General features: G+C 43.3%; 1 protein-coding gene across 1 annotated transcript; it reads right to left on the bottom strand.

Annotated features, from left to right (window-relative positions):
• Positions 1-1,564: 1,564 nt before the first annotated feature.
• Positions 1,565-24,038, bottom strand: TLR7 (toll like receptor 7). Its single transcript, XM_007180334.2, has 3 exons — positions 23,956-24,038; positions 23,493-23,593; positions 1,565-5,762 (listed from the first exon to the last, which is right to left on the bottom strand). Exons 2-3 carry the CDS (start codon positions 23,493-23,495, stop codon positions 2,613-2,615), a joined length of 3,153 nt encoding a protein of 1,050 aa, XP_007180396.2. The 5' UTR covers positions 23,496-23,593; positions 23,956-24,038; the 3' UTR covers positions 1,565-2,612.
• Between the last annotated feature and the right edge of the window lie 223 nt (positions 24,039-24,261).

Here is a 24,261-nt window from a genome sequence, read left to right as displayed (position 1 = left end):
CTATGGGCTGCGAACACTTGCTTTGCCTTTTTCTCAGCCGTACACTTACCTGCCTAATGCTTCCCTTGGCTTGGATCCTACAAATGCCCAAGTCTTGCTGAGGTACAGCCTCTATCCGAGGAGGAAGGACACACCCTGGTCAGGTTCAGGGTGGAAAGAGGTTGGGAACCCCCTGATGGTAGAGTGGGATTTATGGAGACTCGGGAGTCCCTTCTAGAGCAGCGCCAACCAGAAGCGGGTCAGCTGAGAGCAGGACACTCGGAGCCTGGCAGGAGAACTAGCAATCATGCGCTCCTGGTGGCCTGAGTTGGTGGCTTTTGATCTGTGCCATCTATGAATGGCTCCAATAGAACAGGACTCCACAGAAGACCGTCAGGAGGTTAAAAGAGTGACTTGTCGAGATTACAAAGGAATTAAAATTAAAACCATCTGTTGAAGTGCTTTTGGTCATTTCTTACAACAAACCACTGTACACAATCTCATGTTGAAATATGTTGTGGTTTCTGAGTTGCATTGCTTTCAGTTTCCCTTCCTCTTGATCCATTTCAGATGTTTAAGTTGTCTTCAAGTGCTTCATGGTTTATAAATCACCAAACTAGCTTAAACCTTATGTATTTATGTGTGTGTGTGTTTTTTGGCTGCACCTCTTGGCACGTGGGATCTTAGTTCCCCGACCAGGGATCGAACCCGTGCCCCCTGCAGTGGAAGCACAGAGTCTTAACCACTGGACCACCAGGGAAGTCCCTGTATTTATGTGTTTTAATAGAAGAAAGTTTATCATGCCAAAGCCAATTTCTATGATGCTATCTTTGTTTTCACCGAAGAAGGCATCTATGAAGCACAATCAAGTTTACAGAGGTTGTCAGATCATTGGCTCTATTCAATCCAGAAATTAATCTGGGAATTTGTGACTCTTATTAATTGATTATGTGTCCTTTGGAAATAATTTATATACTGTGTATTGATAGCCATCCTTAAAGTAAAACCTTTGGCTTTTCCACATATGAGGAAAACACAGTAACTCCCAGCTCATACTCTCGGATTTGAACCCTTACACACTATCTTCCAAAGGGCACAGACACCTCTGTAGATAACTTCTTTCATGACATAAAAACAAATTGGTCACGTTTCAAACTTTGAACTCATGCAAATTTATACTCACTTGGAAGGTGTGTCTTCAGAACATCTTGGTCCTTTCTGTTGTTTTTTTGAGTAGTGAAGCCGAAGCTCAAGACCGAAGCTTTCTCAGTGTTAAGGTCGATAAACCTCTGTTCCTCCCCCCAACCCCAAATTTAAAGGAATCCATGCAATTGTCATCCCTGCCTGACAACTCTAAATAAATACATGCTCTTGGGGTCCTTCTTCAGAGTTTACCACCAAAATCGTCTAATGTTGATGGATCAAGTTTTCAGATGATTATAAATATACAGTATTAGTTAACAAAGCAGTTTGAAAGATCATTGGATGAGGCAATTTTTCTTTGGATACAGTACTTTTCAATGCAGATGAAAATATCTGTCTTAGCTTGGTCGCTATAACAAAAACATCACAAACTGGGTGGCTTAAAGAACAAACATTTATTTCTCACAGGTCTGAAGGACGGAAGTCTGAGATGAGAGTGCCAACATGCTCTGGCTCTGGTGGGAGTCCTCTCGTGGCTTGCAGACTGCCCACTTCTCTTTGTATCCTCACGTGGTGGGAACACGGCAAGTTATGCCTCTGGCTGCTTCTTCTAAGGCAGTAATCCCATCATGAGGGCTCCGCTCTCGTGATCTAATCACCTCTCAAAAACCCCACCTCCTAATACCATCATATTGGGGGTTAGGATTTCAGCATATGAATTTGGGGGTGGGCACAAACATTTAGTCCACAGCAATATTTAAGCAGGTAAATTATCATCAAAGGTAAAGACCATCATTTTGCATAAAGGCAGAGCACTTTATTTTTCTCCCATTTGTAAGTAGGCTATGTCCATCAATGGCAAAGATGTTTCTATGTCCCCACAGAACCCAATAACAGGCCCAGGGGAAAAGAGCGAGGAGCACCTCAGCAGCAACCACCTGTTGGGCGCCAACACTCAGTCTGCACAGAAGGGGGTGCCAGGTTATACTCAAGCACTTGGTTGAGGAGTTAACTGTTTTTCTTTTTGGTTTATTCCCACTAATTAACTCTGGTACATTTTAATGTCATATAGGTAGACCCTGAGCATTTTTTTTAACCCTATTTCCATACATACCAGTACTTCTTAAGGGTAGAAATGCAGTTCTTCTCAATTTAGTGACTGTGTGTTTATGTAATAATCACAATTCCAGGAGAATCAAAGTGCCACGTCCTCTACTTGCCACCCTTCTCCCAACAGTATTTTATACAGCAGCAGAAGGCAGAGACTCAAGTGCAAATGGAGACACAGAGAGCTAAGAAAGATGACTTGATGCTTATATAAATCCCAATTTTCCAGTTCCTTTGTCATATATCGGTGACTCCTCTCCAATATGGGCAATCTCAGGGCTTGGAAAAGTTTAAAACACTCTTTCAGTGGGACATGCATGAGCCAATCTAGGCAGCCGAGCCTCTCCTTGGTAAGTTAGGCAGACACATTTTGCAAAGAAGGGCTAGGCTGTCTCTTTGAACACCTGGCTGTAGGTCACGTGATTGTCTGTGGCCAGGGCATTTTTCAGACACTGCCAGAAGTACGGATGGGCCTGTGGGTTTGTTGGCCACTCAAGGACAGAACTCCCACAGAGCCTCTTCCGGAGCTGGAGAAACTTGGACTTCTGAAGGGGCTTCTCAAGGAATATCAAGATAATTACGTCCACTTTTTCATCCATGAGCCTCTGATGGGACAAGTAAAATGCTATCTTAAAATTCTCAGTCTTTGCATACTTGTCTGTCATGACAAACACTGTCTTTTTGCTAAGCTGTATGCTCTGGGAAAGATTTTCCAGAACAGGCTGCCCTGGTAACCAGTCCCTTTCCTCGAGACATAAATTAAAACATTTCTCTTTTGGGTCTTCCAATTTGGCCACCAGCTCATCCAAAACCCACTCTGTCACTGCTGGGTCTTTAGTGTCATACACAATAAAAGCATCATAGCAAGAATTCGGTGATATCAGACGTCGATACCCCTTTATCTTGGCCTTACAGAAATGGTAACTATACCACACATCCCAGAAATAGAGATGGTTTGCTGTTGTGATCATCATCAGAAAGAGAACTGCCGATATGGAAAGTGAGAACAGGACGAAGTTAGTCAGATCTAACTCACAGGTATATAGATCCAGAGAGACTACACTCTGGCCCTTGTGTGCTCCTGGTCCCATACAAGTCACATCTGTGGCCAAGTAAGGAATCGTCACCTCTGTATGGTTAACCCACCAGACAAACCACACAGCGTCACAGTTGCACAGAAACCGATTGTGATGCAAAAACAAAATGTCCAGATTGTTGAGGACGTTTTCTGGAAAACTAGTCTTTTGGATAACCTGGATTTTATTTGAGCTCAGGTCCAGATGTCGTAACTGGAAAGCATCTTGTAGAAAATACTTTGTCAGGTGCCTGATTTGATTGTTCTTAAGTATGAATTTCTTGAGGCTGTGGGAACAGTTGGATAATCTCTCAGGGACAGTCTTCAGTTGGTTGTAGCTGAGATCCAACGTTTCTAGATTCCTCAGATACTGGAGTCTTCCCCAACTGAAAGACTTGAGCCCATTTTTGGCCAAGGAGAGAGTCTTTAGATTTGGAGGCATACCATCAAAAACTCCACTAGGTAAGAAACTCAGGGAATTTTCAGAGATGTCTAATTCCTCTAAGTTCAGCAGATTCTTAAAGAATTTTAAGTATCTGTTATCACCATCTCTCCATAAAATATCCAAATGATTTCCTCTGAATTCCAGAATTTTAAGAGATTCGCTCTCCATGGTCCTGCTGGTGGAGGTAGCAATGTCATTGTTGTTCATCATCAGTTTCTTCAGAACCTTTAGGTTCTTGGTAAAGTTTAGCATGTGAGTTATTCCTTCTGATTGAAAATAATGGCTGTTACTACTTATATCTAGGACTTCCAGGTTGTGTAGCTCCTCAAATGCTGTTGAGTAGAGTAAATCAAGCCGATTGTTAGAGAAGTCCAAATATTTCAACTCCACTAAAGGCTGAAATTCACTACCATTAAGCGTTTGGCTGATGGTATTTCCCGATAAGTTTAGGCATTTGAGGAAAGAAAGATACTGAAACTCAGAAGACTTGATAAAAAATATATTATTTCCACTTAGGTCCAAGGTCGGCCCATACTTGTAACAATCTTCATTAAGAGGCAAGAGAGACGGAGGCTCTTTGTTTTTGGACCTGCAACTCCTTGCAAATTCATCATACCTGAAATAATGTAATGCTTCAAGGACCTGGGGCCCATGACCTTCTACAGAAGTTCTCATGTTAGAGCAGAAGCCATCTTCACTTGAATCTCCTGAAGGTGATATTTTATTCACTGAGAGATCTATGAATTTCAATGTTTTAAATTGTTTAAACATGCTGAGGTCAGCAATTTTTATAAAGTTAGTGCCAAGATCAAGAACTTCAAGATTGGAAAGATTATGTAATGGGGAGAGGTATGAACTTCTCAGCTCTTTAAAGACATAGCCTTTGATCCGCAAAACTTTCAAGTTTTTCAGTGAAGAAAATGCATCTGACAGATTCATAAATGCATGATAGACCTGAAGTTCATAATTGAAAGACAGATCCAATTGGACAAGGTTGTGAAGAAGATGCAAAAATTTGGCATCCCCAATTTCTTTGGCCAAGAAGTTTTGGGAAAGATCTAGTTCTTTAAGTTTGTTAACGTTTTTAAACCATCTTTGGGGCACATACTGAAGAGAGTTACTGTGTAGACGTAAAACTTGTAATTCTGTCAATGCATCAAAAGCATTTAGGTCGATCTGTAGGGGAGAATTATTTTCACAGGGTGTACAAGGAAACGGAGCATTATAACAACGAGGGCAATTTCCACTTAGGTCAAGAACTTGCAGTCGATTGAGGTTATTAAAATCATCTTCTTGGATCTTTGCAATGATGTTGTTATAAAGATAGAGTTCAGTTAAAGTAGGTGGCAAAATAGTGGGGACAGCTGAGATATTGTTATCTTTTAGGGAGAGCAATTTTAAATTTGTCATATTTAGGAAAGCATCTTTTTCAATGGAAAATGAAACATTACAAGGATTGCGATAGTAACAGTTTTGGCCCAGGTAGAGTATTTCCAGGTTGGCCAGTTCTGTTAGATTCTCTTTCATGATCGAGAAGATGCTGTTGGCCTCAAGGCTCAGCAGCTGTAAGCTGGGAGGAAGATCCTGAGGTATTTCTAGAAGCTGGTTTCCATCCAGGTAAAGAGATTTTAAATAAGCGAGTTTACTAAAGCTGCTGGGTTTAATCTGCAGCCTTCTGGTGCACACATTGTCTTTTGGCCCCGGTCGAACAGGTACACAGTTGCATCTGAAATCGATCTCTACCAGATGGTCCAGCCGGTAGAAGGATGCTGGAGAGATACCCGCTATATGGTTAATGGTGAGGGTGAGGTTGGTGGCATTGGTGGGAATACCTCCAGGAATTTCTGTCAGATGCTTGTCTGTGCAGTCCACGATCACATGGGCGTTGGGAGCATCCAGAGTGACATCACAGGGCAGAGTTTTAGGAAACCATCTAGCCCCAAGGAGTTCGGAAATTAGGATCATGTTAAAAAGGATGAGAAACTGTCTCTTCGAGGTCCACATTGGAAACACCTGAAAGTATAAGAAAGAACAAATCGCCCTTCTAAAATATACCAAGAATCAGAATTTAAAATTCCCGTTTGCTGCCTCTCTTTTGCTACACTTTAAACTAAACAGTCCGGGTTGAATGGTTCTCAGCGGTCTAAACAGCACCCCGACCTCCACCCCATGACTGTAGCTGTCAATTACTGAGGTTCATAAAAAACTTAGTTACATATTTAGCTTTTAGCATCTTAGCTTTTCAGTATTATAGCTTTTAAGTTGGGAGAAGCAGCAGTGAATAGTTTTCCTATTCACTGTCATTTAGAATGCTGCAATGGAAGAGCCATCAATTAGCTGCCAAAGTCTGAAATTTGAGAGGGGTGTGGGGCAGTGAAGGAATGTTAAAATGCAGCTACATCTGGGAAGAAAAACTTCAGTGCAGTTAATGTTTGTTTGTTAAGCCTGCTCTGGTACACATTAGAAGAGTCCTTCACAAGACTCGAGCCTCTTAATATTCTAAGGAGGGAAACGAAGGTGATCCGTTACCCCCATTTTACAGATTAAGACACAGCTCAGCGATATTAACTCATTTGTCTAAGGTCGTACAACTCCCGCCATTTTGGCACTACTATCTATAAGCCGGGCTTTCCTCTTGGACTGTTTTTGGAAATCATCTCCGAGATGATTTGGGAATGAACGTTTTCCCTACACATTGGGTTTACATTACACAAATTTGGAAAGGGGAGGGTAGAGAGTCAGGGCACTGCCTGGGTGACCCCCGATTGATCAGACAGGATACTCACGGGAATGAAAGGGGAGGGGCTGTTAATAATTTATGCCAAGACTACAGGCATAAACTAAGACTCCCTCGGGCCAACTGGGACATGTGGGAACCTACTCTTAACGGCGATCCTTGGGCATCCAGATTTAGCATGAGAGACACTTGCACCCTGGGGAGAAAGCCCTTAAAAGGGAACATGGGACACACTTGAAGAGCTTTACTAACCATCATATTAACTCGAGCTTGCCCTGCAGAGAGGGTGGTTTAACCACAGACTTGTTCTCCAGTTTCAGGACTTCTAGCAGTATTTTCCTCCAGAACACTGGTTTTCATTTAACTGGTGTTTATCCATGGAATGATCCAGCCTGTGTCTCTACAGCAGACTTCCAGCTCCATTAATGCTTCTGTCCTCCCAATTGACTGAATCAACCAGTCATACTGATATCTAATAAACCAAATGCCTACTTTCCTTAATTCCTCCAATAGAGGGTAAATAAGCAAAATTTCCCCTCAGCTTTCTTGTTCTCTAATGCAAGATGGTTAAGGATCTCAAAGAGCTTCTTCACACATCTTTACATGCCTAAAGTGTGTTGGAATTAGAGGTACAATACTGTCTTTTTCTTCTTTTTCTTTCACCACCCTGTCTCCTCCCCATGATTAAAACCATTCACTGTGGGCTTCCCTGGTGGCGCAGTGGTTGAGAATCTGCCTGCCAATGCAGGGGACACGAGTTCGAGCCCTGGTCTGGGAAGATCCCACATGCCACGGAGCAACTGGGCCCGTGAGCCACAACTACTGAGCCTGCGCGTCTGGAGCCTATGCTCCGCAACAAGAGAGGCCGCGATAGTGAGAGGCCCGCGCACTGCGATGAAGAGCGGCCCCCGCTCGCTGCAACTGGAGAAAGCCCTCGCACAGAAACGAAGACCCAACACAGTCAAAAATAAATAAATAAATTTATTTAAAAAAAAAAAAAACCGGGCTTCCCTGGTGGCGCAGTGGTTGAGAATCTGCCTGCCAATGCAGGGGACACGGGTTCGAGCCCTGGTCTGGGAAGATCCCACATGCCACGGAGCAACTAGGCCCGTGAGCCACAATTACTGAGCCTGCGCGTCTGGAGCCTGTGCTCCGCAACGAGAGAGGCCGCGATAGTGAGAGGCCCGCGCACCGCGATGAAGAGTGGCCCCAGCTTGCCACAACTAGAGAAAGCCCTCGCACAGAAACGAAGACCCAACACAGCCATAAATAAATAAATAAATAAATAAATAAAACAAATACTTAAAAAAAAAAAAGGTATTCCTTAATATAATATGCTTATTAAAAAAAAACCATTCACTGAGTCCAGTTGACCTCCTTTGTTGTCCTTCTTGACGTCCTCCTTGCTTTGCCATTTTAGCTGATACAATCTCAGTTGAGATTATCCCATCCTTGGTCCACTCCAAAGCCTCAGCCTTGTCCCCAGGCTCTCCCTCCTCCAATCCACCTACCCATCAAGCTTCCCAAGCAGTAATCAGATGATATTGCTCTGAAATCTTTAAATGGTTTTCTTTTTCTTCTTTCTTCTTTACCGAATGAGCCCTAACTTTTTATCATGGTGTCCAAAGTCTTCCATAATTTGGCTCCATCTCCTTGTCTAGGTTGACCTCATACAACTCCCCTACCAGCTTCTCTAATCACTAAGCCCAAGACCAGCTTGCAGTTCCCTGACCTGCAAGTCCCTCCACCTGGAGTACTCTTCCCTACCGTTTCCACCCACCAGAATTCTGGTTACCTTTTAAGGCTGTACTTCTCAATCTGGAGCACTCAGATTCCTGGGAAGATATGGCAAAGGCCGGGAGTATGGGAAGCCCTTAGCTAAATAGTATATCTTCCTTGGGCATCAATCTTACTCAAAGATTTAGGAAAAGCGTCCACCACTCAGGGAAGAGGGATTAAGTCAAGATGGGGGGGAAGGGCTTTAGAAGAGGGAAAGGGGAGAAGTACAGTGAGCTATTTGTATGGTCCCTGTAACAGGATCCCAGACCCTGAACCCATCCTCAGCTATGCGTCTGTCGGAAGACATGATGGGTTCATGAATCCCACTATCAAAAGGCAATAAGTAATGCTGCTAAGAGTGATATTAAGGACCAGGGAGGTCCAGGCGGGGACCAAATGGATAAAGGACAAAGACAAATCATGAACCAGGTGCCCTCTTCCGATCCCATTCCCACGAACCCAGATGAGACCCTGGGAAAGAAGCGGAAGGACCCCCGAATTGAGTTAAAAACATGAAGTGACTGAGACAGCATTCATCAAGCTGAGTTTTCCAGGAAATGCCTAGTTCAAATATTTTTTGATTAGGGGGAAATGAAGGCTCCAAGAGAAAGGAAGCTAGTTATAGAAAAAAAATAACAGTGGTGTGCTGGTAAATGTTTAACCACCAGCTTTCTCTCCTGCACCCCCAATTTCTGATTTGTTAAGTCCTGATTTGTAGTGTTTGCCAATGCCCGTAGTGTAAATACCCCCATCATGGTCAATTTCAAGCTGCCAGTGTGATGTCCCTGAATGCAGAGTTGGAGAGAGATGTGCAGAATTGCTCTGGCAAGCCTGTAGGAGCTGGGTCCAGCAAACCACTGACCTTAACACACTGGAGACCATGACTGTGACATTCGCAGCCTCTATACATGGACATATTATAAATTACAACGAATGCAAAATTAATCAGAAAGTCTTTTTCTCCCTTATTTCTAAACTTTTTCTCGCACCTGTCCACTTTTCTCCTTGTCTGCTACCCCAAACCTACGCCACTTTGCCATGAGGTCTCACCTGTACTACACACTGGCCTCCAACCTGGTCTCCCTAACTCCCCTCCTCCTCCACAATTCATCCATCAAGAGTATCAGAGCAGTCTTTATAAACACGAATCAGATCAACTACAACGATTTCTTATCACATTTTGAATGAAGTCCAAAGTCTTTACCATTGTTTATATCGTGCATGTTCTGACTCCAGCCTACCACTCTGACCTTGAACCAACTTTCCCCTTCTTTGACCACATACCAGACATCCGGCCTGTTTTCTGGTCTGCACTTGAGCCAGTCTTGGCACTTGCTGTTCCCTCTTCCTGAAGTTATCTTGCTCTTCCTCTTCCCACAGCCAGGTCGTTCTCATCCCTTGGGTGTCTGCTTAAATGACACATCCTCAGAGAGGCCGTCTCTAAGCAACTTTTCTAAATACCCTCCCATGTAATAATAGTGATAAAGGCAGGAACAGTAAGTAACTTAGGTAGCGTTTACCATATGCTGGGCAACGGTTTCAGTGCTTTACATATATTAACTCATTTAATCCTCATAATAACTGCATGAGGTCTTCAATCCCTTATCCGCAGCCTTTGGACCTAGATGTGTTTTGGAACCCAGAATTTTTCAGATTGTAGAAGGTAATATGATGCATGTACCTCGTATTATGTAATACTCAAACTGGAGTCTGGGGCAGCATCTCATAATCAAACACACAAAAATTTGCGCAGTGAAGCACAGGACTGTCCACTCTAAGTGGGATTTTAAAAAAAGAAGAAGAACAACAACAACAACAACTACTACTACTACTACTACTACATCATTCAGTTCAGGTCATGATGCACTTCCAAATGAGTTCAGATCAAGTCGTGTTTGCCATCAACTGAATTAGGACAAAGCTTTCAGTTAGGGGGTTTTGGAACTGTAGACCTCTATTATTATCTCCATTTTACAGATGAGTCAACTGAGGCACAGAGAGGTATATGTACTCTGTACTAGACTACTCTGCTTTATTTCTTTCATAGCCTTAAGCACCATCAGAAATTATCTTGTTGATCATTTATGTGCTTCTGGTTTATGTGTTTATTTGTTTTATATCTATTCTGCATGAAAATGTAAGCTTCAAGAGAGCAGGGTCTTGTGTGTCTTCATAAAAGACAATGTCTGGCACTTAATGCTGCATTATGCTTGCTAAATACACGAATGAAAGAATGAATGCATACATGAATGAATAGTGAAACAGAGCAAAATAGTTAAAAGAAATTTCTCCTTGGAGTAGGTTCCTTCAGGCTACACCCCCAGCCTCCTCAGGGGTCACATTCTGCCTCTTCTATTTGCCCTGGGGTTCCTTGGGGGGAAAGGTTTAGGAAGCTATGCTTTTATAATGCCCAGTTCAAACCTATCTTCTTCAAGAAGCTTTCTGGGATCAACCCAGACAGAAGCAGTTGCTTTCTCCTCTCATCTCCTACTCCATTGATTACACGTGAGGTTGTGAAAAGAACTCCAGATGGAGGTTGGACGAAATGGGTCCTGCCCTGCCTTTGTAGTTCACTCTCTGTGTACCCTTCAGAGGTGGGCACTGTGCTCAGGAGAAGATCCCCTACAAGAGGATGATGGACACAGAAATAACAATATGGGATACCAAGGACCCAGACAACCTTCCTAGATCAAGACAATGGACTTGGACTGGAAAATTCCCCAACAGTTCTTTAGCTTGAAACTGTACCAAGTATCTGGTGAGAAAGAATTTATTTAAAAAAATATCAGAATTCTACTGACTCATTCATTCTTTCATTTGACAAATATTTACTGGATACCTACTAGGGGCAGCAGACATAGAATCTCTGTCCTTAAAGAGCTCAAAGCCTAGTGGAGAAGGGAAAAAATATACAGATTTAAAATAGAATGTGAAGGACTTCCCTGGTGGCACAGTGGTTAAGAATCCACCCACCAGTGCAGGGGACACGGGTTCGAGCCCTGGTCCGGGAAGATCCCACATGCTGTGGAGCAACTAAGCCCGTGAGCCACAACTACTGAGCCCACTCGCCTAGAGCCCATGCTCCGCAACAAGAGAAGCCACCGCAATGAGAAGCCCGTGCACCACAATGAAGAGTAGCCCCTGCTCACTGCAACTAGAGAAAGCTCACGCGGAGCAACAAAGACCCAACGCAGCCAAAAATTAAAAAATAAATGAAAAATAAAATAAAATAGAATGTGGAACACCATTAGTTCTTTCCAGATGAGATGCTGCCACTTGCATTTGTGTAGATTAACTGTATGTTGTTCTTATTCCAGGAGTATTTTCTGATACTCCCAATTCCTTTTATTATTCTCAGAGGCTCCAGAGATTGTTCTATATCTATATATTTTTCCCCCTTTCTTTCATCTCATAGTGATAGAATCTCCATTTAGAGTTGGGCATATGCCACTCTGAAAAAAGATTACATTTCCTAGACTCCCTTGCAGCTATGACCATATGACTAAGTTAAAGCCAATGTGATGGGAGAGGAAGTGAGATGTGTAATTTCTGGGACATATCCTTAAACAGTGAGACTCTTCCCCTTCCTCCTGTCTACTTCCATCTGGCTTCTTGTAATATGGATATTGTAGCCACCATCTTGGAATGGTGCAAATGAGGAAAACGGGCTAGGGTTGGTGAAGCAACAAGGTAGATGATCCAGAGTATCTAGATCCTTGCATGACCTCATAGAGCAGAGTGGAAACAAAAGCTCTGAACTGCTGACTTCTAGGAGTTTATGAGAAATCACAAGATTGTTATGCTCAGCCAGTGTTAGCTGGAATTTCTATTGCATGAATGCAAACCTAATTTTAGCGGCGTAGAATTTAGAATGACACAAATGTACATATCTATGTACATATCTATGAAACAGAAACAGACTCACAGATACAGAGAACAGATTTGTGGTTGGCAAGGGGGGCGTGGGGGAGAGATGGATTGGGAGTTTGGGATTAGCAGATGCAAACTAATATATATAGGATGGATAAACAACAAGGTCCTACTGTAGAGCACGGGGAACTGTATTCAGTATCCTGTAATACACCATAATGGAAAAGAATATGATAAAGAACATATACATATATGTATAACTGAGTCACTGTGCTGTACAGCGGAAATTAACACAACATTGTAAATCAACTATACTTCAATAAAATTAATTTAAAAAGAAAGAAAAAAAGACTCAGTTTTTTATTGGAAACTAAAAAACTAGTGACCCATGTTATGCTGTCACAAAAACACTTGATACAACTCTCACCTATGCTATCTTGGAAGGCAGAATACCTGCCAACTGTGACTTTTGTTTTTCCGGTCTTATTGAAATATAATTGACATATAGCATTGTATTAGTTTTAGGTGTACAACATAATGATTTAATATGTGTATATATCGTGAAATGATCACCACAGTAAGTTTAGTTACCGTGCATCACTGCACATAGTTACAATTTTTTTCTTGTGATGAGAACTTTTAAGATCTACTGTCTTAGCAACTTTTAAATATGCAGTATAATGTTATGAACTATAGTCACCACGCTGTACATGACATCCCCAGAATGCCAACTGCAACTTTACTCTTAGGGGAAATGGTTTGACAATATTCATAATGATGGCATGTGTTGATGACTTCTTCTTGTTCTAGGCAATCTTATGAGAGAAATGACCTAGGGCTGAAGTTAGCCTAGCAGGGATGGAAGGAAATATAGCTTTGCTAAGTGAGGTTTTCTCTGCCTGCAGCCTGAACTCTAAAGATGATTAAGACTTCCTTAATTTGGGGCCTTGTGGGGTTGAAAAAGCCAACTGCCTCACCCTAAACGACAGCAGATGTCACGGATACGGCTTTAAGAGGAAGTAAGTGTATGCTCTCATGCATTTTTCGAGCACTTTCCATTAAGCATTTTCTAGCAGACAGTGAACGCCAGTCCAGGGCCCAAAAAATCTGATTAAGAGTGTTGCCTTCCTCTTGACTCAGACAGCCTCTGGGAAGTTGATTAAATTCAGAGAGAAGAACACTGAGAGAACACAGAATCTTTAGACTCAAAGGGTCTAAAGCTGCTCTGGCCAATGCGATAGCCACCAGTCTTGTGGTTGTTTAAATTTAAATGAATTAAAATTAAGTGCAATTTTCAAATTCAGTTCCTCAGTCACACTAACCATATTTCAAGGGCTCAAAGTCACATCAGGCTCATGGCTACCGTATTCGAGCATGCAGATACGGAACATTTTCCATCATTGTAGAAAGTTCTATTAGATAGTGTTGGTCAGGACCAGGGCTTGGCAAACTTTTTCTGTAAAGGGCCAGACAGCCAATATTGCAGACCAAATTGAGGTTGTTATGTGGCTACTTAAATATTTAGAACATAACGAATTAAGGTGGTCAGAACCATTCTCACCTCACAAAATCAGGTGGTGGGACAGATTTGGTCCACGGCCCATAGTTTTCAGGCCCCTGGTCTAGACAAAACCTTCGACTTGCACATGGAATTAGCTCTAAGCAAATTCAGTCCAAGTCTGCCAAATATGAGAAGAAGTCATATTACCTGTAACCCTCTAAGTCCATTCATGTGCCACTGATTTCAACCAATAGCATTTAGCCAATTATTTCACCCTCATCCCGAGAAATAGGTACATTTACAATGAGGACAGTGAGATGCAGAGGCTAGAGAACCTGCCTGCCGTGAGCCCGGGCAACTCAGATACAGAGCCGGCCCTCAGCCATCCTGCCAGCCTACCTTTCCAGGAGTCTTGGTATCAACTCACCCATCTCTCCCTCTAGGTGCTAAACTCTCTGAGGTTCACGGCCTTGTTTGTCTTTACCGGTGATGATGACGCCTGCCACCTCCTGAGTGCAAGGTAAGTGTCTGCTGAGTAAATCAAGGCTTTGAACATTCATAAAATCCCACGGAAGGCTCAATGATCATAAATAGTAAAGTCTTTCCAAAGATCAGATTTTTGACAAGGGGACGAGGAGAGACCAGGAGGGCTGGGGGCCTCTAAAAGAAGGGTTGAAATGGAAAGAGAGCCACAGAAGAAAAGGGGATGGAGTCAGAGGGAGGCTGTGGGAAGCAGACCCGCAGAAGAACTCTAGGCAATCTGTTTTCTCAGAAGTTCTGCCCCCTTGAGCCCAAAACCCTAGTGAGAGCACAGAGCTCATCTGTCTCTCCTGGGAACAGACACAGCCAGGACGGGACTGTCCCCGTCTTATACTCAGTCGCTGAGTCCCAGCCCAAATGGCCCTTGGAACGCTGTATGCAAGGCAAGCCTTCTCTCGGCTCTCTGCGCAGGCTGCCTGGAACTCACAGACGGACCCTGATCAAGCAGGTGAGGAAGAAAACTGAGTCAATGAACAAAGCCTTTCTAAATTTGTTATTACAGAGAAATAATACCTTTGAGGCTTCTGAACGAAAAGATATTCTTGAGAAGATGACTTCAAAATGTGAAATATTCCTTTATTCCCGTGGAAATTTCTCCTTTCAAACCATGGGGAACTACCTGCTTCAGACTGAAGCTAAGACCTTCGCTTCAACTAATGCTATTTTTAAATGTAAGCGTTCGTTCAGCATAACGCCAGGTCTCTTTTTTTTTCATTTCATACAAATAATCCACGTTATTTTGTTTTTTTTGCTTTTTTGGCAGTGATTGCCCAAAACATAAGTCTTTCAGGAATTTGATTTGTAAAATAGCATAATACACCATAATAGGCCCGGCTTTAGTCATGAATCATAGCTAATTACACACGCAAATACACTGGGTAAATTTGGATGCTCAATTAGTGAGCTAATTATGGTAAAAATGGGAATGTTTGATTCTGTATGCACAGGTGTTCTGTTCTCTCAGTAAATCATCTCTTTTTGTTAAAATGGAAAATGTAGAATTCATGTTGAACCATCATCATACAATCATTTGTGTTTGTTTTTTTAATAACAACTGCCATTTATCAGGTATTTATCATGTGTCAGATGCCAAAATAGATACATTGTTTATATCACATCACTGAGCCCTGACAATGAAGGTGAAGAGACATAAATATTCCCATTTCACTGATCAGAAAACAGAGATCAGAGAGGCATTTTCAAACCAAGATTCAAACTCCATTTTGATCAATTATCTTCCATACTGTTCCACTTGGTATGATGCATACCTGCATCTTGGTTAATTTCCTTTTCAGTTAAAGGGTTCTTGGCTGTCTAATGTTTTGATATTGTGCTATTTGGAGTTTTCATAAGAAAATGTCCAAATATTAAGAAAAGACATTTATGATTTGACTGGGACCAACTCGAGGGGAAAAAAGAGACTTTTCGGATCATATATTTCTTATGAGTGCATTCATGCCCAGTAATGCTATGTTAGCATAGTTTATGAATTTATAAATTTAAAGGCAGGCTGAGCTTTAGCTTCATAATAAAGAAGTATATGCTCACGTAGTCATTCAACAAACATTACTGGGAATCTCCTCCATGCAAGGCACTACGTTAGAGGCAGTAGGGGAATGATAATGAGTTACACACCATTCCTGCCCAATTAGGAACCAAATTCCTCCACTGCTGCGTCTCAGAAGCCGTGTATATTCCCAAGCAGAGAACTCTCTACTTTCAGGGAATCCACGGCAGGGGAGAAAGAAGAGTTTGTGGGATGGGGGCTAGTCAGGCCTAAAGGTAATGCTGCCTGCCCACCCTTCAAACAGAAGCTTGAATACACAACCCTTTGAAGAGGCGACACGTGTCCCCTTAGATGCCTCATTTTTGTGGCAGGACTGTATTCAAAAGTGTATTCTCCTGATGTGAGATCCATTTTAGATTCCTGCTAGAATGTCTACGGTTGTAGAGCTATGACTCCTAATAGGAAAACACATGGACTTAGATGAGTCTAACTTTGTGCTTTGCTGACTGTTTTTAGCTTCAAGACTTTGCAAGCTCCTGACATGGATGCAATCTGAGGAGACAGAAGGACAGATGGCAGGAGGGAGGAACTGAGTTTAAGTGGTTTGAGTTTTGCAACAAGTTAGAGGAAGACCAGGATTAGTCTGACTTCTCATGTTTATGTATTCTGGGGCTTAGCTCCTGTGAACTCAAAGTCAGATCAGGAGTCAGCCTAGAGATTATCACAGTAAGTGAAGTAAGACAAATATCATATGATATATGTAGAATCTAAAAAAAATGATACAACTGAACTTATTTACAAAATAGAAACAGACTCACAGACATAGGAAACAAACTTATGGTTTGTTTGGGAAAGAGAGGAGGGATAAATTGGGAGCAGCGGATCAACATATACACACTACTATATATAAAATAGATAAACAACAAGGACCTACTGTAGAGCACAGGGAACTCTACTCAATATTCTGTAATAACCTACAATGGAATAGAATGAAAAAAAGAATATAGATACACACACATATGTATGTATGTATAACCGAACCACTCCGCTGTACACCTGAAACTAACACAATATTGTAAATCAACTATACTTCAATAAAAAATAAATAAAAATTAAACTTAAAGAAAGTCAACCGCTCTGATGAACACCTACTGACTGAATTCTCCTAAACCTTGACTTTCTCATCTACACACTATGGCGACTGAGCTAACTGACCTCAATGCTCCTTCCTAGCCCCCCAGAACCTCAGGCTGCTGTTCTTTCAAAACGGTCTAAGCAGGGCTTCACTGGTGGCGCAGTGGTTAAGAATCCACCTGCCTATTGTAAATAGAGCTGCAGTGAACATTGTGGTACATGACTCTTTTTGAATTATGGTTTTCTCAGGGTATATGCCCAGTAGTGGGATTGCTGGGTCATATGGTGGTTCTCTTTTTTTTTTTTTTTTTTTTTTTTAAATTTTATTTTATTTTATTATTTTTTTTTTTTTAAATTTATGGTCGTGTTGGGTCTTCGTTTCTGTGCGAGGGCTTTCTCTAGTTGCGGCGAGCGGGGGCCTCTCTTCATCGCGGTGCGCAGACCTCTCACTATCGCGGCCTCTCTTGTTGTGGAGCACAGGCTCCAGACGCGCAGGCTCAGTAGTTGTGGCTCACGGGCCCAGTTGCTCTGCGGCATGTGGGATCTTCCCAGACCAGGGCTCGAACCCGTGTCCCCTGCATTGGCAGGCAGACTCTCAACCACTGCGCCACCAGGGAAGCCCTGGTGGTTCTCTTTTTAAGGACCCTCCATACTGTTCTCCATAGTGGCTGTATCAATTTACATTCCCACCAACAGTGCAAGAGGGTTCCCTATTCTCCACACCCTCTCCAGCATTTATTGTTTGTAGATTTTTTGATGATGGCCTTTCTGACCGGTGTCAGGTGATAGCTCACTGTAGTTTTGATGTGCATTTCCCTAATAATTAGTGATGTTGAGCATCTTTTCATGTGCTTGTTGGCAATCTGTGTATCTTCATATATACACTACCAAATGTAAAATAGATAGCTAGTGGAAAACAGCTGCATAGCACAGGGAGATCAGCTCGGTGCTTTACGACCACCTAGAGGGGTGGGATAGGGAGTGTGGGAGGGAGACGCAAGAGGGAGGGGATATGGGGATATACGTATGCATATAGCTGATTCACTTTGTTATACAGCAGAAACTAACACAACATTGTAAAGCAATCATACTCCAATAAAGATGTTAAAAAAAAAAAAAGGCAAAAAAAGAATCTGCTTGCCAACACAGGGGACACAGGTTTGAGCCCTGGGCCGGGAAGATCCCACATGCCGTGGAGCAACTAAGCCCATGCGCCACAACTACTGAGCCTGCGCTCTAGAGCCTGCAAGGAACAACTACTGAGCCCATAAGCCACAACTACTGAAGCCCGCGCAGCTAGAGCCCGTGCTCCGCAACAAGAGAAGCCACTGCAATGAGAAGCCTGCACATGGCAACAAAGAGTAGCCCCTGCTCGCCGCAACTAGAGAAAGTCCACGCAGCAACAAAGACCCAACACAGCCAAAAATAAATAAATAAATTTAAAAAACAAAAAACAAAGAGGGAGGGGCCCCAAGCCCACGCCAAGGATGCCTACAGGGCCTAGTCGGCCATCCCAACAAGGAGCGGCAGGCCGATCCATTGCAAGTTTTTCAGCCAAAGAGTGCTACGGTCTGACTTCATGTTAGAAGGATCACGCTGGTTGCTGTGTTGAAAGAGACAATGAGGGGAAGCGTGGAGACCAGTCAAGAGGCTATTATGGTAATTCAAGCAAAAGCTCCAGCTGGCAGGGGTGGAGGTGGTAAGAACTTGCCAGATACTGGATAGATTCTGAAGGTGAAGCCAAAGCAAATATGACTTCCAAGTTCTTGGAAGAATGTGAGGGCAGGAGCTGGAGGCGGCAAACATTTCTGGGAACAAAGATACTGGTGGTAGTTCCCGGGGCCAAGAGGGTCAAGAGGATATATTTGAGGATGGGAAGCGGAACAGCATGTTGTAATGCTGGTGAGAGTGGGAAAAAACTTCCCAAAACCCCCATCATTAATAATAATGCCGATGAAGATGCAGGAGAGACAGGGGAGGGTGTGGGCGCGTTGAGCCCGGGGAGGAAAGCAGGGAGGTGGCCCAGCGCACTAGCGGGGAGACTGGCTTTGGCAAGGATTATGAAAATTCCACCCTTAGTATAAGAGTCTGCAAATTGGTTCACCTATTTGCATCTTCCTTTGAACCTGGGCAGGCTTTTTTCCGTATCTGGAGGAGAGCAGCCGAAGAAGCGATGTTGCAGACTTGCCAGGCTGGGACAGAAAAGGTGGGAGAGTTTCCACCTCACCAAGCGCTCCTTCTCTCCCGATCTCTTTGTCTCTCTCTCCACTTGAACTGGAGCTCTGAGCCACCAGCCTCGGAAGAAGCCCGGGGACAGCACAGCTGCCATATTGGAGAGACCACGTGGAGACAGTGGCAGCCCACAGCTCTGGAGTCTCCCCATCCAGCCACCAGACCTGTGTGGGGGCGAGTCCAGCCCCAGACACCGACTGCAAGTGGGGGACACACCCAGCGCCAGAGCCGCCTCAGTGAACCCAGTCAACCCGTGGGCCCGCCACACGTAACACTCCAGGACAGTGGTGGTATCAAGCCAGTGGCTTTTGGGGTGATCTGCCACGCGATGCTGGGTAACTTGACAGGAGGTGAGGCAGGACGGGTGGATGTAGAAGCTCTAGGCGGGCACACAAGCAGAGGGGAGCCGGTGGGCCATCCCTTCCAACTGCTCTTCCAATTCTCTGGTGCGCTCGGGGAAGCAGGAAGCTGGGTTATCAGCTAAGGGTGAGCAGCCGGCACGAGGGGCTGCGGGTAGAAGAGAGGGGAAGGTGGACAGAGCCCTCCAGGAAGAGGACGTTGGGTGTGATTACCTGGTGGCAGGTAGAACCTCTCACCTTTCTGTATTGCATCGGTATTCCCCTTCCGGTCTTTATTATATAATTTTGCATGGCTATGATCTGGTTAGATTTAATGACTTGCAGCAAAATTCTTCTCCATCCTCCGCTCATCTACCCAGTAGCCAGTCTGAAGGCCAACATACCAGACAAACCCTGCGGGCTGCTATGAGCCAGACTTCAGGGGACAACACTAGGTGCCCTCAGCTACTCCTCCCATTTATTTTCAAGATCACAGAGCAGAAAAAAAGCCAAGTTGCCTGAGTTGAAAAGGAAATGTTGGAATATGCAGTTCTGGTGGAGGGAGTCACCGAAACCAAGCTATGGAAGCAAAGGATGTCATGGGGCGGTGGGGATCCCGCAAATGGATGGGCTGCGTTGAACCAGAGGTGATGGCCAACTGGAGAATCAGGAGAAAGAAACCTGCAAGAGGCAAGGAGTGGGGAGCAATTGTGGGAAACCCTTGAATTTGAATTCACTAACCTTTTGTCATGTTGCCATGACACTGAATTGTTTGAGAACTAGATGTGCATTGTATACATCACCTTAGGGGCTAACGGAGGGCAGAGAATAAGGGAAGTTATGTGCTATTGTTTTATAGGCCAGCCTCCACTGGGAATTTCCCTAAAAGACTTATGACCAAATATCCCCTTTTCGCAAATTTTGAAATACTCCTAATTATAGGCTAACCTCTGTAAAGTATAATTACCATGGACATCAAAGTTTCATTATATAACAACCAAAAAATTAAGTACAAGGATATAACCCACTTACTTAAATAAAGAGACTTTTTATCATTTCCCTTCTACCATTTTAGCCCAACAGACCTAGCTTTCAAAATAAAAGAGTAAAATGATATAAAGTATCTTACATAAATTAGGAACTCAACAGCTACTATGCATCTCAACAGGCACCAAAGACCGTAAGATATTAAATCTTACGTGACATTATACCCTATCCCCCTTTTTACATAAATCACAATTGGCACACTTTTTTTGTAATGGGCCAGTCAGTAAATATTTTGTTTTGCAGGCCACATGGTCTCTGTCACAACTACTCAAATTTGTCCCTGCAGGGCAAAAGCAGTTATAGACAATATGTAAACAAATACACAAACAATAAAGCTATCGTGGGCACAAAAATTTGACTTTAATATAACTTTTATGGGCCACAAAATAGTATCTTCCTTTGAGTTTTTCAATCATTTAAAGAGATAAAAAAAATTCTTAGTCTGTGGGCTATACAAAAACAGGTGGCAGGCTGGATATGACCCACGGCCATCACTTGCCATCCCAGGCCTAAACTTTGGTGGGCTTCAGAGATATAAATGATCTATTCTTGGGGTGCAAAGACACTGGTTGGCTCATCTGTAATGACTGTTTTAAATTTCAACACCATCTTCCCTACTTTTAAACCATCAATTTTGATTAATTTAGTATACGAATTCCTTATTATCTCTTCGGCGATGAAGAACTTTGCTACAGTTAACTACTGTTGTTTTGGCATGTTCCCTCTAACACTCATCTCCCCCTTCCTGCATCTATTTCACACAGTGAGAAGCAGTTCAGTACTAGCGGGGGCTTCGTCAGTGGAGAGGTTTGATTGTCAATCCTTATTCTGCCACCTGAGCGCTCTCTGACTTCGGTGAATCACTTTCCCTCCTGAGCCTCTGATTTCTCAACTGTCAAATGGTTAGAACGCAGGGCTCTCTTGTGAAACTATTAAGAAAAATAGGTAACCCACTTACTCAGGCAAACCGTCATCACAGATTAACCAACATTTAGTAAGTGTCTAGTATGTGCATTAAAAACATCAGGAATATACGATACTTAATTTCTAGCTTGCTTTTTCCATTTACCATTATATCATGAGTATTTTCTTATGTCATTCACTATTCTTTTAAGAAATATGATTTGATGGTTACATAACATTCCACTTAATGGGTGGACCACAATTAATTAACCCCTTCCCAACACTGGACATGAGATATTCTCTTTGCCATGCTGCATAGACTATCTTCGTAAATTGTTTGCGACATCCCTGATTGTTTCTTTAAGAGTTTCTAGAAGTGGAGTTTCCATATCAAAGGGTCTGACCTATAAGTATTCATAAGATTGATTGATTCATAAGATTTTCCTATGCTGTTTGGCCTTTTCTATTTCTTCTTTTAAAAGTTGTTTTCATCTCTTTCCTTATAAAAGATGTCCCAATTTTTTTTCAGGAGTAAATTATCATAATTGAAGCCCACGGTGACTGACTGTGTCCCGGGTGGAAGTGTGCGCCGGGCCGGCTTGGTCGAGGTAGAGCAGAGGGGTCTCGCTACCAGAGTCGAGCTGCCCAGCCAAGACCACAAGCTCTTACCCTCTTGAAGCCCCAGCTCCCTCATCTGTGCCTCACAAGGCTGCTTGGAGGGTGAAATCGACACAGAGACATCCAGCCCTTAGCATGAATGCTCAGTTTGTAGTAAGTGGTCAATAAATGTGACCTGTCTTTATTACGATCAATCATATCATGCCATCCCTCAAGGGGCAAAGGCAGATGCGGGCATGGGTTTGCCTAAAAATAGACATCTGAGCTTCTAGGAAATGAAACTTTAAGCGGTTGCTTCCTTTGCAACATAGTGCCCTGTGGTTAACCCTTCATTAGACCTTAGACACGAAATGAGCCCAGGCGCCAACATTCAGATCCAGAAGTTAGAGTGGGTTCCTGGTGCAGGCACTCCATTGTGTCTAATTGGCGGTGACAAAATCATTTCAAGAAAAGGTCACTGATGTCTTTTTGTGAAGAACTTTGGGCATACCTAATAACGCACAGCACTTGCAAAGGATTTGAACATATATTTTGTTATCTGAGCCCCTGCAATGGCCCTGCAAGGCAACTGGAGAGGTGCAGTAATGATCATTTTATAGCCAAAAAAAGTTGAGCTTCAGAGGGCTTAGGTGATACGCCCAAGGTCCCCCAGGTAGTGACTGGGAGAGCCAGCACTGACAGACCCTCTCCTCGACTAAACTTTAGTCAGGCTCCTCTAAGTCACTAGGCCTTGATTTGGGGGCTTCTGTGTCCGTGTGGCCAGTTTTAGCAAGAATCCTGTTAGGTCAGTTTAGCAAGAATCCCTCACCACGATATCTGATCATCCTTGCTATCTGATCAAGCCTCTCATCCGTACCATCCCCCAGGTGATACCCCATCTCCCCGGCCCGCTTTCAGCAAGAGCCCTGTCAGGTCGGTCCAGCCAGAACGCCCCCTAACCCTGATGTTTCCTCTTAGTAATTTTCCAACCACTGACCCCCACTCTGCTCCTGGCCTATAAATCCCCATGTGTCTCTGCTGTATTTGGAACTGAGCCCAGTCCTATACTAAGGTCTCGTTGCCCCACCTGCTTTACCTACTGTCCGCTTCTGGTTTCTTTGACCATACGCGAGCCCAGGCTCCTGTATTCCCTGTCCTGCCCGCCTCCCCCGCTGCCACACACACATACTCGTTCAGACGCCACCAAATGCTAGAAAAGGCAGAAAGGAACTTCAGTGATTTCTACGGCGTTAAAGCCAAAAAGGTGAGGTGAAGAAAGTTAGACCCATAGAAGCTATTTCCCCAATTCAAACGACCGCTCCTCCTCAGGGTGGGATGCAGTAACTCCTGTTGGAAGTTGCACAGAGCAAGTATTGATTAATCTGAAATTACAAAAGACCCCCATGAGTAATCTTGATTGTGAAAAATCATGGAAGAAGTTTTCCTCAGCAAATAACCGAAGTACAGATACTTCAACATCTCTCTTGCCAGCCGGTTTCAGTTCTTCCCACAAAAAATGACAGGTAACACTTTTTAGGGATCTCTTAGCTGTCCTTACCATTTTTAGTCTTCTTCCAAAATGAAACAGAGAGGTCTGGTTGAAGAGAGCAGAGCATGAGAGGTGTCAAGATCAGCCTGAGATGGACCCAATAGCATCAACTAAGGTAAAGAGAAAACACCAAACTTTACATTTCAGAGACAGCAAAGTACTGAAGCTTCAAAGCGTGCTGGGAGCATGGCTCTAATACATGCTGCTGAAAACACCTATTAATAGTATTTACTTCCTGAAAGTTATCTAGACTAGAGACACACTCCAGAAAACCATTTCTAACATTATTCAAAAGTCTGACTTTATCTTCGAAGAAATGACATTTGAGACTACCAAAACTCATTAGATTCTAAAATAAATTTTTCTTTTGCATATGATTTGGGTTCCCTCTTCCTCGCCTCCCCTCTCTCTAAGAATGGCTCATAGATCTAGTTATTTAAATGATCTGAGTTTGTCCCAGTGTTGAAAATACCTTTCTTGGCTGCATGGAGTGATTCGAGGTCTGGAGTCTTCTGAAGTGAAGAGACAGGCTGCAGGAAACCTAGAGTCACAGAGACTCCAGGCTGCCAGCCGTGGAGTTTCCAAGTGCAAAGACAAGGTTAGGGGGTTGGGGGGAGGAGCGTGACTATTTAAGCCATCGCAGGCATGAGGTCTGCAGAAGCAGCAGGTTCCTCTTATTTCTACCACCACAATCGGGACAATGTCATGTCTAAGTCCAAGCAACCTGGTTGATCGATCTCCTTTTTGCTAGGAGTTTCTGCACCTCAGCACTACTGCC

Source organism: Balaenoptera acutorostrata, chromosome X, assembly GCF_949987535.1.
Source record: "Balaenoptera acutorostrata chromosome X, mBalAcu1.1, whole genome shotgun sequence".
In the NCBI taxonomy this organism is placed as follows: Eukaryota; Metazoa; Chordata; class Mammalia; order Artiodactyla; family Balaenopteridae; genus Balaenoptera; species Balaenoptera acutorostrata.
The sequence above is the reverse complement of the archived record's forward strand: the minus strand, read 5'-3'. Positions and strand labels throughout refer to the sequence as shown.